Source organism: Sus scrofa, chromosome 1 (assembly GCF_000003025.6).
Source record: "Sus scrofa isolate TJ Tabasco breed Duroc chromosome 1, Sscrofa11.1, whole genome shotgun sequence".
Classification (NCBI taxonomy): domain Eukaryota; kingdom Metazoa; phylum Chordata; class Mammalia; order Artiodactyla; family Suidae; genus Sus; species Sus scrofa.
The window spans coordinates 180,217,622-180,233,786 of NC_010443.5; the positions used below are offsets into that span (position 1 = coordinate 180,217,622).

Below are 16,165 nucleotides of genomic sequence, written 5' to 3' on the forward strand. Positions count from 1 at the left end.
ACTCTATGTCTTTTGATTGGAACAGTCAGTTCATTTACACTTGAAGTAATTATTCATTTTGTTAATTGTTTTATGGTTATTTCTATATTTTATATTCTTTTTTGCTCCTTTCTTCTTTTGTTCTCTTACCTTGTGATTTAATAACTATCTTTAGTGTTATGTTTGGATTCCTTTCTCTTTCTTGAGGGTATATCTATTAAAGGTTTTTTGTGTGCGGTTATCATGAGGTTCATGGATTACAACGACACACACACGATTATTTTAACTTGATGATCGAAGTTCATACACATTCTAACAACCCTGAATTTTTATCCCCCACATCTGTCCCATGTTTAATAATCCTGACATAATGTTTTACATCTTTTTTTTTTTGAATCCCTTAAATATTTATTACAGATGTAGACGATTTTAAGTAGTTTTAGTTTTTTAACTTTCCTACCAGCCTTATAGCTGATTGGTCTACTACCTCTACTGTATGTCTGCCTTTACCAGTGAGATTTTTCTTTTTTCTTTTTTGGTCTTCCTGTCCTTTTAGGGCTGCACCTGCGGCACATGGAAGTTCCTAGGCTAAGGGTCCAATCAGAACTGTAGCCACCAGCCTATACCACAGCCACAACAATGTGGGATCTGGGCTGTGTCTGTGACCTACACCACAGCTCATTTCAATGCCAGATCCTTAACCTGCTGAGCGAGGCCAGAGATCGAACCAGCACCCTCATAGATGCTAGTCGGGTTCATTAACCACTGAGCCACAACAGGAACTCCTTTTTTTTTTTTTGTCTAATTTTGATATTTCTAACTGTGGTCCTTTCCATTTAGAGATGTCCCACTAACATTTTTTATAAAGCTAGTTTAGTGGTGTTGAACTCTTTATTTTTTACTTGCCTGTAAAACTCTTTATCTCCTTCAAAACTGAATGACTGCCTTGCTAAATAGAAAAATCTTGGCTATAGGTTTTCTTCCTTTTATCACCTTGAATATTATGTGACACACCCTTTGGGCCTGCAGAGTTTCTGCTAAAAAGTCAGCTGAGAATCTTATGGAAGTTCCCTTGTATATTACTAGTTGCTATTCCCTTGCTGCTAAGATTCTCTCTTTATCTTCAATTTCTGATATTTTAATTATAATGTATCTTGGTGTGGATTTTGCCTTCTGTTTCCTTTCCCAGACTAGGAATGTTTTCAGCTATTATTTCTTCAAATAAGTTTTCTGTCCCTTTCTCTCTTTTCTTCTGCTGGTATCCCTAGAATGCATATATTAGCATATTTGATATTGTCTCAGAGGTATCTTAAACCATCCTCCATTTTTAAAAATTCTTTTTTCTTTTTCCTCTTCAGCTTGAGTGATTTTTACTATCTTAAACCATCCTCCATTTTTAAAAATTCTTTTTTCTTTTTCCTCTTCAGCTTGAGTGATTTTTACTACTCAGTCTTATACTGATCCATTTCTCTATATACTCTAATCTACTGATGATTCCTTCTACTGTATTTTTAAATTTCAGTTATTGCATTCTTCAGCTCTCCTTTATATTTTCTACCTCTTTGTTAAAATGCTTACTGTGTTCTTCCACTCTTCTCTGCGTTCATTGAACATCTTTACGATAATTACCTTAAACTCTATCAAGTAGATTGTGTATCTTCACTTCATTTAATTCTTAAGAGGTTTTGTTTTGTTTTTCATTTGGAACATACTCCTCTGTCTCTGTCTGCCTAGTTCTCTGTGTTTATTTCTAAGTATTAGGTAGACTAGTTATATTTCCTGGTCCTGGAGGAGTAGCCTTATGTATAGAGGCATCCTAAGGGGCCTGGCAGCACATTCCTTTGGGTAGCAAGCTATATGCTCTAGGGATGGCCCCTGTGTTGGCTGTGTAGGTCCTTCTGTTGTGGCAAGGCCAACGACTCTGGGTGTAGTATTAGAGAGGCTTGGTCCCTGGCCCAGGTAGATGCTAGGCAGTGGCTGCCTACTGCAGTGGTTGTTGGCCTGCTAGTGGGCAGTGCTGGATTTGGGTGTGCTCCAGGGTCCCAGAATTTGTGTTGGTCTACTAGTGGGCAGAGCCATGTCCTAGGGTGGTTGTTTGTGAGGGCAGGAAGGGGCCTGGGTTGGTGCCAGGCTGTTGGGCTGCAAAGTCCCCAGCACTATTAGGTAGAGGAAGGACTTCAAAATGGTGCTTGCCACTACCAATATCCTACTGGTAGAACAAACTCCCCAAAATGGCTGTTGCCACTGTCTATATCTTTAGGGTGAGTACCAGTTGTCTCCTGTCTCCCAGGGAAGCTTTCCAAGATCAGCAGGTAGGTCTGACCAAGGGTCCTTTCAAATTACTACCTCTGCTAGGACTTGGTCTATGTGAGGTTTTGCGCATGCCCTGTAAGAATACAATCTCTATTTCCTAGAGCCCTCTAGCTCCCTGTACAGAAGCCAGGCTGGCTTTCAAAGCCAGACATTTGGGGTAGGGGGAGGGGCTTGTCTTTCAAGTACAGTCTCTCAGCTGGGGAGCCGGATATGGGCCTCGGATGACTTGTCCCTTGGGAAGACGCTATGCAATTGAAATTATTCTGTTTGTGGGTTACCTATCCAGAGGTATGGGTCTTGACTATACCATGTTTCTGCCTCTCCTACCCATTGCATTGTGGTTCCTTCTTTATATCTTCACTTATAGAAAATTTTTTCTGCTAGTCTTCAGATCATTCCCATAGATGGATGCAATGTGGTGTGCTCAATAGAAGATGAGAACTCAAGGTCCTCCAACTCCACCATCTTGGCCACTCTTCCCAAAAAAGCCTTTCAAGTGTTTCTTTAAGATCAAGTCCGGCATTATAGTTTAGATTCTATCCTCTCCTCCCTTTTTGGGGACTTTGCCTATACATCTTGCTTCTCTTGACTCTTCTATCTCTAAACATTTGATCCTTTTCATAAGTGTTTAATCCTGTTCAATTTTTTTTTGGCTCCACATAAAAAACAATCAATCAATAGTCAATAAACATATATAGAGAGAGACAAACCCACTGCCAACTCTTTCCTCCAACTACTGCTCTATCTTATCCTCTCCTTTCACAACTAAATTTAATAAATGAATTATTATACTTATCTTTCAAACCACTCCAATCTAGCTTCACCTGTAGTATTTTAAGAGTAGCCTTTTAAAGTAATCAAACACCAACACCAAAATCCAAACATTTCTTTAATGTAACTACTAGGAAGTATCCTCACTGAAATTTTCTTTTAGCCTCTTAATGTTCTTTATTAATCCTCTGCAATTTCTTTTGGTCTACAGGATTTTTAAATTTTTGGAGGAGAAATCTCAAGAAGCTGTCTATGGCCCTCTCTTCTCATTCTACATGCTCCCTTGGATGATCACATTTATTCTTGAGGTATCAACTACAAGTATATCTAATGACTCTCAACTTTATATCTCTACTCCAAACTTTCCTCCCCAAGCTATAACGACATACCTAACTGCTTAGCATCTGCAAGTCTGGTGCAACATTCAAATTAACATATATAAAACTGAACCAATCTTTCTTCCCAAACCTGATTTTACACTAGTTATTTCTATCTCGATAAGTGGCACTTTTATATGCACCCAGCGATTGAAGTCAAAACCTAGGCCTGGTCCTTTTCTCATTCCTCACCCTCACATCTATATCCAGTCACCAACTTTCTCATATAATTCTTGAATTAGTTCACTTCTCTCCATCTGTGCTATACCACCTTAGTCTAAAACATGACTACCTCTATCCTGGGTAACTTCAATAGTCTCCTAAGAGGTTTTAAGGAATGAAATCACCAACCTGAAGTCATAGAGATCCTTTTTTTTAAAAAAAAAAACCATATCTTACATCACTCCCTGACCCCCCTTTCTTTTTATGGTGGCACTTGGGGTATATGGAAGTTCCCAGGCCAGGGGTCAAATGAGAGCTGCAGATGCAGCCTACATCACAGGACTAAGCCACATCTGTGACCTGTGCTGCAGCTTGCAGTAATGCTGGATCCTTAACCCACTGAGTGAAGCCAAGGATTGAACCCATATCCTCACAGAGACAAGGTTGAGTTCTTAACCCACTGAGCCACAACAGGAGTTCCTCCCTTACCCTTTAATGGTTTCTACTGTATCTAGACTAAAGCCTCCGATTTTTTTCATTTGAAACATCTAGCTTTGTAACCTCATCTTCCACAAATTCCTTCCTAGTTTTCTGCCTAACAGACTGACTTTTCTTCAGTTTCTCAAGTATACTCTCTTCTCTCCAGGCTTCTCTTTTCTGCTCAGAACACTTCTGCCTGCTCTTTTCTTCTAATTTCTATCTATTCTTCAGATTTTCAGCTTATGTATTGCTTCTACAGTGAGTCCTTTCCTGGACCTAAAATATGCCTGCAGAACCCCCTGTATTTCCCATTTCATAATAGTTATCAAACTTGTAAATTATTTGTTGGTATTTCTGAATTTCCTCTGAGACCATTCTCTGTAAGTCCTTTGAAGACAGAGTTCATGTCAATCGCAGCCACTACTGTATCCCCAGCTGTCTGGAACAAGGTTTTACATTTAGAGGAATAAAAAGTATGGCTATAACATTTAAGAGAAATAGAGAATTTCAAAGATAAGAGTGGATTTGAGAAACTCAGCAAAATAGTGTGGGGAATAAAAGAAGAGTTTGGGAACAAAAGAAGAGTTTTTTATTTACATAACCAATGAAACATTAATTAAAGAATCCAGTAATATATAATTCTAAATTTCACCTACAACAATTTTAATAATTTTGAATTTTCAAGGGATTAAAATCTTATTATTAGTTATTACAAGTCTAAAATGATGGTTAGAGAAAAAAATCTATATCTGGCTGGTTCATTTTATATCTTCAATTAGAGTTCATTTAACAGTCAACAAAATATTCACTGGTTACCTACTACAAGGTAAGAATATGCTATATACTAGGGAAGGGATTAGTTTACAAAGACTGTTTAATGATTATTTCTATTAAGTACATACATAGAAATAATGGTATATTAACTAAGAGTAGGTTCTAAAGTTAATTTGCCAGAATCAAAAGCCAGATTCTACTACTTGCTAGGCATATAATCTTGGGCAAATAAGATTACTTTTATTCTTTCTCCTTCATTTCTTATTTGTAAAATGGTGACGGTAATAGCACCAATTGCAAAGGATTGTTTTGAGTATTAGAAGAGTTAACACGGAAATTATTTGGCCTAATACTATCTACACAATGGCTACTCAATGAATATTAGTAGTTATCACAATACTTACACTGTATAATTTAAAACTTAAGTATATGAAGTAGAAAATTTTCTTGGATAAATAATAACATATAAAGTTTAGTTCTACATTCTTGTCAGAAGTATAAAGGAAAACAAAGGCTTAAAGAAAAATGAAGAGACAGATTCAGAGAAACACAGAAATAAAAAGAAATAAAAGGAGAGGAAGAGAGACAGGTAAAAAATACAGTTGTGGTATATATAACATATATGTTGTCTCTCTCTATACACACACACACACACACACACACATACACATATATACACACATGCATATATATATATAGGCATAAATAGGTGCCCAACAATGGGCAGGGAATTTCTTGTTCCTGATTTATAATTTGTGTTTTTAAGTATAATATAATCAAAATATTTCTACAATATTTTCAGAGAAAGCAAGCATAGTTAGAAATACCTCTATATGTAATTACATAGTTTTGAATAAGTATTGAAAAAGTACTGGAATTTATGTTAATTTTTAAAAATTATTTGTATTGTTAATGATCTGGATGAATAAAACAAAATGGCCAAATGGATTTCTAGGGAGTCTCTTTTGTGAAAAATAATATGTACATGTGCTCTGGCTAACTTTGTTCTTTTAGTCCAAAGCAATGTTCCTAAAACTTGCATTTCCTTGGAAATCAGATACCCTTTCTTTTTAGAGAAAGACCAAATTCTTACTACAGAAGTTGATGTCTCAAGGGAAGAAAAAACACTTCTGGATTTCTGAGAGGGGAAAGGCACATACCTGATTCTAATCTTAGCTACCTTTTAATAACTTTAAGTAAACCAACTAAGAAAATAAAATAATACAATGCTATGAAAAACAGTCATCCCGGTTTTGGAAAGAACTAGGATTAAGAAAAGTATCAATTGGTTATGTTACGTATATTATACTATAATTTTTTTAGTGTTAACTGGTAATTATATGCAGGACAAGTGTAGATTACATTGACAACTTTTGTTACTAAATCTGCTTTAACAAACTTAAAGAGTGAATTCAAAAACAAACTCTAAGGCCATATTAAACATGTATTAAACATGTACTTTCAAATATTAAACTACAGACATGTCTTACCTCAAAGTCATCATCATCTCCTTCAGTGTAATGTGTGTGGTTGTCTGGATTGTTCACTTTGTCCAACAGTTCAACTGCTAGGGCCCTAGAGAGACCTGGCTGCCCTACAAACGTATGCTGAGTAAAAACAAAACAAAACTTCATGAGAATGCTTTTCCACCTATGGCTTATAGAAATTGCTGTTTGTGTTTTTCTATTAACTATCAAACAAGCATATGGGAAACAATTAGACAATATATCAGCAAAAATATTAATCAGAGAATTCATAATTATATATTACAAAAGCTAAGGAACTAAAGAACCATCGTGGGGTAAGTTTATAACATGAATAACTTCTCTAGGTAAATAAATAATCTATATTAGATAATCAAATTACAAGCTTGGCTATAACAATGACATTCATTACTCATGTCATTATAATAATATGCAAATAAGTACTGTGGTACAGTTCATTGCACAATACGAAAAAACGTGTATTCTATAACTGCATATATTAAATTCAATAAAATTATGTTAATGTATAGACAATTAAATTTTATAACATTAAACAAAGTTTTCTTAGATTGTTGTAATCATCAGCTTTTTCTAATATAAAAGTATTTTACAAACACACACACAAGACCATTCTATAAATTTACTTAAGAAACCAAGAAAAGAAGTTAATTTTAGATGAAAGCAACATTTTTAAGAGTTTTCTGTAAGGCAGGGGTTGGCAAACTACAGCCCACAGGCAAAATCTGGTGCACTGCCCCCTTTTATAAATAAAGCTTTATTGCGTATGAAAGCCATATCTTTCATGTGTACCATCTTTGGTTGCTTTTGTGTTACAATGGCAAAACGGAGTAGTTGCAACAGAGACCATATGGTTCACAAAGGCCTAAAATATTTACTCTTTGGCTCTTTATAGAATGTTTGCTGATCCCCGCTGTAAGCAATCACTAATATTTTTATATTAAAAATCTGAATACTGATGTTCTTGTGATATGCCTATTTATTGCATGACTACAGAAAAATCTCCTATAAATTGAATGACTTACAGTCAGAAGTCTTTCAGCAGTTGGTCTTTTTTTTGGGTTTTTGGTTAGTGCTATTTTGACAAAATTATGGAATGTTGATGACCTTCAAATAAAAAAAGACATGTACAAAAATATTTCACTAATATTAGTTTTTTGGTGTTACTAGATAAAATTAACTTACAAGCAGTTAGAAAGATTGAAACACATGATTTTTTTCCTTAGGCCTCTTAGCTCTACATAAGCCAAAAAAACTAAACTCAAAGCACAGTACATCCCTTGGAGACATTTGTCTGCTTCACCTCAAGTAAAATGCAATTAGTTAACAGAAGAGTAATATAACTTTTAAAACGTACACTGAAAACTAGAAATGGGTAGGTGTGTCACCCATAGGGTTTATAACCTTGTGTTCTAGGTACCACTTAAGAATCAAAATGACCTCTTCTCATTTCCTAATTTATATGCTTTTGTAAATGTTCTGCTATACCAAGAGTTGGATGGCGTGAAGGGAGGGTGGGTAATGTGAGAGATTATTTAAACCCTTAAAAGGTCAATGAATCTCTTAGGAATGAGGACAGAGAAGAGGGAGCAATCTTAGTAACCAGAAGAGTTTTCCTGCCACCTGCACTGATGAAATGGGGAAAGGAAGAAGACGTAAGTTAAAGGAATTATATTTTGATTATTAATTAATAACAAAAAGAGATAACTGCACCATTGCCAAGATTCCACTGGAGGAGGGACTGGGCAAGAACCAATGAGAATAACCTTAGTCATGACCAATGACATCAATGACAAAGCATTTCTCTTCAGAGATATCAAATCGCTGCATTACATCTGATGGCCTGTGTGCATTACGTTTCCTGCCCAAATCCTCCAGCTCCAGTTGCTTAGGAACTTTGGGTAACAAAGAACAGGGAGAAACACATGTCAATACCAAAGAATACAGCTAGAAGGAGGATATAAACTTCTTTATTTCCACCATGTGATATACCTTTCATTCCAGGCATTACCTCTAGAATGGCTTGGCTCCTAAATAATACTATGCATAGACAGGCTAATAAAACGTAAAAAAAAAAAATTGTTTAGAACCTGTTTTAGGGACAGGCCTCTTAGAATCTGAAATAAGGTATGCACTGTCTCCCCAGAAAAAAAGGAATATACGTACAGAATTTGGGGGCCAATGGATCTCTCAAGAGAGGTCATCTAATTCTAGATGAAGAATTACTGAATTTAAGAATTTTTTCCCCTAGAAACTAAATAGTTGTAATTGTAAAGGGAACTTCTGCATAGCTCTGAGTTAAACACCATTGAACAAATGCAGGTTTTGATTACTTCCAGCTTTTTGCATTTAAGTAGTGATTTTTTAGATAACTACTACCATATTATTAAAACATGACTTATGACCTCTAGCAGCTTTGATTATGGTAAACCAATTAAGAATATGGAACCTTTTGTTTGTATAGTTTCTTTTACTAAATGTATGGAAAGTTATTACCAGAAAAACAATTTTCAATTTTTTTTTTGTTTTTTTTTGGGCCGCACCTGCGGCATACGGAGGTTCCCAGGCTAGCAGTCTAATCGGAGCTACAGCAACATCAGATCCAAGCCATGTCTGGTCTGCAACCTACACCACAGCTCATGGCAACATCACATCCTTAACCAATGAGCGAGGCCAGGGTTCGAACCCATAACCTCATGGTTCCTAGTCAGATTCGTTTCTGTTGCGCCACAACGGGAACTCCAATTTTCAATTTTTATTACCTAATTAGGAAGACATTTTGCAGAATATAAGAATAGGCAAATTGCTTAACTTCATATGAGAAGGAAGAGATTATGCAAATAAGTAATGACCTTTTGAAATATTAGGGAAGAAAAGTAGAGAAAAGCCGTAGGGATTGATTTTAAGTGTCACTGCATCTCAGAAACCTTGTTCTATCATCTTCCATGAAAGTCAACATGTCATTAACAAAAGTAAAGGAATACAAGGCAAAATATGAATCTCCAAAATCTTATTTATTTCAAAACCTTTCCTCACCACACCTTTTATCGAAGCTGCCAAAACATTAATAAAATGCTCAGAGTTTTACCACTGCAGCACATTATAAAGGAACACTGACTAGAAAATAAACCTAGATCCTTGCTATAGCTCTGCAAGTAAAACAGACAAATAACTTCAGGGAAACTGTTCAATGCCTCCGGGCTTCAGTTTCACCACCTATAAAATAACAGAACTGAACCTGTGTCCCTCTCAACCATAAAATGCTATAAATCTATATATTCTGTAACTCACCATTTTGTTTTGTCCTTTAGTTTCGGAGGCTGAAAATTACTTTTTGACATTAAGAAGAGGGCCCTGGAATAAAAATTTTAGTTAAAGAGCAATATAAACTACTTTTATTACTACACCTAGTAATTATAATCAATATTCTGTAGTGAATTTATACAAGACTACTACATATGTAGGTACTGAAGAAAACTAGTATGGGGTATTGCAATTAGTATTTTGTACATTGTATACCCTATGGAATTTTCTCCTGGCTATATAGAGGATCTTCACATTTCAAACAAGCTCTTACTTACAAGGCAAAGTAACCAAATGTTAGAGAAGGTTTTATTACCACACTGTTACATATATAATTAGTATTATACCTTAAGTGCTAGCCTATATAATTGTATGTCATTCTGTAACACACAGAAATGATATATTACTCAAACATTGGGCTGTATGTTTAACTGAAGATTAGCCTCTATAATTATTTTGGGTGTACAGGCAAATTATACCCACTTTCGAGTCTGTTTCCCCTTTTGGACAATAATTTTTTCACATTCTCTTGTTATGAATGGAACAGAAGTCAACCTGCAAGAGGACTGACTTTCTCAATGAACTGACCTTTGACCCATTTTCTATGGATTATGGGGGTAGAAGGATGGAGGATTTAAGAAGGGAGTATTTTAGTATTTCTTAGAAAACTCCTTCCACATTTCCAAGAAAACTCTTTAGTCATTTTTTTAAATACCAAAAATATTCTCTTTTTAAAAATTAAATGATTCATATATAAGGGAAAATTGAAAAAAAGTCCATATTCCTCCCACTCCAAGACATTATTTTAAGTTTCTGTGCTTCTTTTTAATCTATTAACCAATCACTAATCATTATAATTGTAATAGGTAACGCTATGTTTTGCTTTTTATCACTAATAATCAGTTTTCCATGTTGTTTTGGTTTATACTTATGTAACTACCTCCCTTTACTGCTAAATAATTTCCTTAACAATTTACCAATGACTGGATATTCAGATTTTTCCCTGGTAATCTTGAACTAGATAATTTTTAGCTTTTTCTTTTCTTGGATTATTTCCTAAGTTTTTCCAGTAGTGGAATCAGTGCAATATTTGTATTGCCCATAACAAATAACATTTAAATTATTTTCCTAAAGGCCTGTACTTAGCATCATTCCAGCTAAAAGCAGGTATCTTTAATTTGTATATCTTTAGTTCTGAGGTTAAATAGTTTTTCATGTTTCTTTGGTATCTGGTTACTTGCTCATAAATAATTTATCTTTTGCCCTTAAGGGTCTTTGAATGAGTTATTCATGTAATATATATTAATCTGCTATCTGTCATAAGTTAGAATACTTTCCCTGTTCTGTTGATTTTCTTTTTAACTTCATACTATTTACCTTAAAAGTTTAAATTTTAGCCTAATTTATATTTTCCTTTAAAATATTAAAAATCACTTCATAGTCTCTCAAAAGTTCTTTTTTCAGAGACAATATACCCTAAAACGTAAATGATTATACTAAGCATCTACCTCTTCATTATCCCTAGACAAACGAAAAAGAAACAGAATCAAATGAGAATAGAAAAAACTCATCTGCATCCTATCATTGTTTATAACTCCATTTAGGACCAAAAAAAAAAAAAAAAGAAAGAAAGAAACATTTTTAACTAATGGAGGAATGGATAAAGACTTAAAAAGACTTTTTTTTTTTTTTAAATGATAACTGTTAAATCCTAGTATGATTACCAAGGGAAATTTATTCTATGGAAAATCATCACAGTATTGATGATTCACTCCCCATTGTCTTAGGAACAGCAATAGAAGAGATCAGGTTTTAGCTGAGATTATTCTTAAGTCCCCCAGAACACTTTTACTCTTTTAATATACTTTAAAATGAGCTTGGAATACCCAGTTGTCAGTATTTCACTCTCCCTTTAGACCTTGATAATAACTATAATTGCAAATACTGAGAACACCTCATTGGATGAAGATCAAACATAGGTGGTTGAAGTTCTCCAAGTTCAATTGCTGTTATTCCTACTGCCCAGATATCACAGAGTTGGTTGTAGCCACCATTCTTTTCTACTGCTGCAACTTCTGGGGCCATCCTAGAAGGAATTAATAAATACAACATTTTTGTGTTTTTAAAAATGATATGAAATCTTTTTGTTATATTCACTAGACTTCTTGGAGGAAAAGAGGCTGAGAGGCATTTACTAGGAAAGAAGAAACTTCACTAGAAAAGACCTAATAAAGACCATATAAATACATAGACACACACTTTTTTTAACACTTATTATTTAAAAATCGTGAATCCTCTTCTCTGAATACTGTTGCTCCGAGGAAAGAGTGTTTTGCCTTACTTTAGTTTCTGTTTTTTGTTTTTTGTTTTTTTGTCTTTTAGGGCCGCACTGGTGGCATATGGAGGCTCCCAGGCTAGGAGTCGAATTGGAGCTGTAGCCACCAGCCTAGGCCAGAGCCACAGCTGTGAGACCTACATCACAGCTCACAGCAATGCCAGATCCTTAACCCACTGAGCGAGGCCAGGGATCGAACCCGTGTCCTCATGGATATTAGTTGGGTTTGTTAACTGCTGAGCCATGATGGGAACTCCACCTTACTTTAGTTTCTGTTTCGTGAATCTTGTTTACAACATGGGAAAAGAAAAGGAGCACCTAAATTGCTATGAAGGTCAGAGAAAAGCTCCTAAAGGAGGTAAGATTGACAGAATGAATTAGCAGGGTGCTAAGGAGGGTTGAGGAGCCTGGACAGAGGAAACAAGTACAAAAGCAAGGAGATAGGAAGGCATGGAACACGTGGAGAAGTGATAGGACAGCGCTACTCAGTGTATGATCTTCAGACGGATATGGGGCTGTAAATAGCATGTTATCAGTGTGTGATAAGTACAGAAATTTGAAGTATTTATTCTTATCCACATATATGATCTTTTAAAATTCATTTTAAGTTTCTTTTACAAAAGTAACAATCTGTAATGGATAGAAAATGAAAAAAACAAAAACAAAAACAAACACCTTTAGGTCATTCACCACAGACAGTCTGAGAAGACCTAGAAAGAATTTGGAAAAATAAAACTCAGAGAGACAGGCTAGATAATGAATGGCTTACTGATCATATAAGGAAGTTTAGACTTTACCATGAAAATGAAAGATTTAATTATGAAGCCAACATGAAGGATGGTGTGAGAAGAGGTGAAACCAGAGTCAAGTAGATGAGTTAGAAGACTATTTCAAAAATACAAGGGGAAAAAGAAAGGCCTTTCCAAAGGCAGTGGCAGAAGGGATAGGATGAAAGGGGTTGACTGAAGAGACTAATCTGAGTATAAAATGCTTGTGGATATCAAAGTAGTGCTATTATCAAACAACTGTGGAATATATATAAGATTGAAGGTCAACTGAGTAGCTGAGTTGGAATTATCTATTTGGGTGTCAGTGGTGTATAATGATGGCACCTGAAGTTACAAAGCATAGGTGATATTGCTCAGGAGAGATATATTCTTTTGTTTTTTCATGTTTGTTATTTTTAAATTGATTGTTTATATTGAATATGCACAAGTTAGAAGTTGCTTTTGTATACACTTCTGTATATACTTAGATTACAAAAAGATGTATGACACTGTCTCTCAACTTAAGTGTGGTTAAGGATATAAAATATATATGTAGACATATATGCTATATGCAAATACATAATAATGGATGTAGGAATAAAGAGAAGAAAATGATCACATGAAGCAAGATGACTGAAGGCAAGTTTCACAGAGTAAAGAAGCTGAGTTGGAATCTAGAGAAAACATGAAATTCATTGCCTATGTCCACCAGAATCAATGGTGGCTTAATGGCAAGCAGAGCTGTGATCAAGCAGTCTATCATGGTAAAGAAAGGGAATGTGGGTGTCATTTTTAAGACAGGGCAAGACTTCTGATAAACACAGATGATGGATATACTAGGGAAGATATAAACATTATCTGGTATAGCAGGGTATAAAGAACTGATCATTTTGACTACAGAAGAGCACAGAGTCACAGAAAGAGACTGAGGAAAAAGTAGGCATGCAACGAAGGGAATTCTATAGGTAATCTAACTCACTTATGTTTAATTTATATTTAATTGATATTTACTGGGGCTTTGTTTGTTTTTCTGTTGTTTAAAGTCAAGTGTGTTGGAGTTCCCCAGTGGCCTAGCAGGTTAAGGATCCAAATTGTCACTATGGTGGCTCAGGTCACTGCTGTCGTGTGAGTTTGATCCCTGACCTGAGAACTTGCGCATGGCTCAGGCGCAGCCAAAAAAAATTTAAAAAGTCATGTGTTTTGAAGGGAATTTGGGATATATGAAAAATATGGAAAAAGCAAGTCAAACATTACCCCATCCAAAGAGAACCACTGTTGTGCACACTTTCATCCATAAATTTTAAACACATACACATCTACAGAAAGGGATTATTTGTATATGTTACTTTTTATATTCTTTTTTTTTTTTTTTTTTTTTGTCTTTTTGCTATTTCTTGGGCCGCTCCCGTGGCATATGGAGGTTCCTAGGCCAGGGGTCGAATTGGAGCTGTAGCTGCCGGCCTATGCCAGAGCCACAGCATTGCTGGATCCAAGCCGCGCCTGCAACCTACACCACAGCTCACGGCAACACTAGATCATTAACCCACTGAGCAAGGGCAGGGACCGAACCCACAACCTCATGGTTCCTAGTCGGATTCATTAACCACTGTGCCACGCCGGGAACTCCATATTCTTTCTTTGATTCACGGTGTATCATGAACCCATCCACTGACCATTCACCTTTTACAACATGATTTTAAATATTGGCAACTTATTCCATTGGTCTGAATGACTGTACATAATTTCCTTAATCAATTCCTGTTGCATATGCATACGTTCTCTCAAATTTTAACTATTAAAGCACTGTGATAAGCTCTTCATTTATAAATTTTATGTCTCTCTGATAAATCACTACAAGTGGAATTGAGACTAAAGAACATAAACATTGCTTAAGGTTTTTTAAAAACACTGTTGCCAAATTATCCTTCAAAAATATTCTACTAATTTCCACTTCCACTGCCAAATATTCAGGGATAGTGAGAGGTATTACCCATGCTTCCAAATACTTCCCAATTTAATAGAAAAGAATACCATTGCTTATTTAATTTGCATTTCTGGCCATCATTGGGGAAAACAATTTTCTTATTTTATAAGATCTTATATATTTTGATAACTGCTTCTAGCAAAACCTGCTTTTATTTGGATATTAAGAACTTATACATTAAAGATATTAAAATCTACTTTGTCATATTTTATTTCTTGGTTTGTTACTTGCCGTTTATTTAAGTTGGTAGGCATATAAAAGTTTTATTTATTTATTTTTTACTTCCCTAATACATTATTTTCTTTTTCTACTGTTCAGTATGGTTACTCAGCTACACATAAATGTATACATTCTTTTTTCTCACATTATCATGCTCCATCATTAGTGCCCAGACATAGTTCCCAGTGCTACACAGCAGGATCTCACTGCTAATCCATTCCAAAGGCAATAGTCTGCATCTATTAATCCCACACTTCCCATCCATATCACTCCCTCTCCCTCCCTCTTGGCAACCACAAGTCTATTCTCCAAGTCCACAATTTTCTTTTCTGTGGAAAGGTTCATTTGTGCCGTATATCAGATTCCAGATATAAGTGATATCATATGGTGTTTTGTCTTTCTCTTTCTGACTTACTTCACTCAGTATGAGAGTCTCTAGTTCCATCCAGGTTGCTGCAAAATGGCATTATTTTGTGCTTTCTTATGGCTGAGTAGTATTCCATTGTGTATATATACCACCTCTTGCTAATTCAATCATCTGTCAATGGACATTTGGGTGTTTCCATGTCCCAGCTATTGCGAATAGTGTTGCAATGAACATGCAGGTGCATGTGTCTTTTTCAAGGAAAGATCTGTCTGGATATATGCCCAAGAGTGGGATTGCTGGGTCATATGGTAGTTCTATGTATAGATTTCTAAGGTATCTCCATACTGTTCTCCATAGTGGTTGTACCAGCTTACAGGCCCACCAACAGTGCAGGAGGGTTCCCTTTTCTCCCACACCCCCCCAGCATTTGCTGTTTGTGGACGTATTGATGATGGCCATTCTGACTGGTGTGAGGTGGTATCTCATGCTGGTTTTGATTTGCATTTCTCTAATCATCAGGGATGTTGAGCATTTTTTCATGTGCTTGTTGCCCATCTGCATATCTTCCTTGGAGAAATGTCTGCTCAGGTCTTTTGCCCATTTTCCCGTCGGGTTGTTGGCTTTTTTGCTGTTGAGTTGTTTAAATTGTTTGCATATTTTAGAGATGAAGCCCTTGTCAGTTGCATCATTTGAACCTATTTTCTCCCACTCTGTAAGCTGTTTTGTTTTCTTTTTGGTTTCCTTTGCTGTGCAAAAGCTTGTCTGTTTGATTAGGTCCCATGGGTTTATTTTTGCTCTTATTTCTATTGCTTTGGGAGACTGACCTGAGCAA

General features: G+C 35.6%; 1 protein-coding gene across 4 annotated transcripts in view; it reads right to left on the minus strand.

Moving 5' to 3' along the window:
* MAP4K5 (mitogen-activated protein kinase kinase kinase kinase 5) overlaps positions 1–16,165 on the minus strand; it is a 135,065-nt gene that overhangs the window by 53,195 nt on the left and 65,705 nt on the right. For all 4 annotated transcript variants that reach the window (XM_021101533.1, XM_021101543.1, XM_021101550.1 and 1 more), the window contains 4 exons: positions 11,616–11,747; positions 9,650–9,712; positions 7,384–7,465; positions 6,347–6,463 (listed from right to left, as the gene is read on the minus strand). In XM_021101533.1, the coding sequence (XP_020957192.1) occupies positions 6,347–6,463; positions 7,384–7,465; positions 9,650–9,712; positions 11,616–11,747 (394 nt within the window). The remainder of the gene's footprint in view (positions 1–6,346; positions 6,464–7,383; positions 7,466–9,649; positions 9,713–11,615; positions 11,748–16,165) is intronic.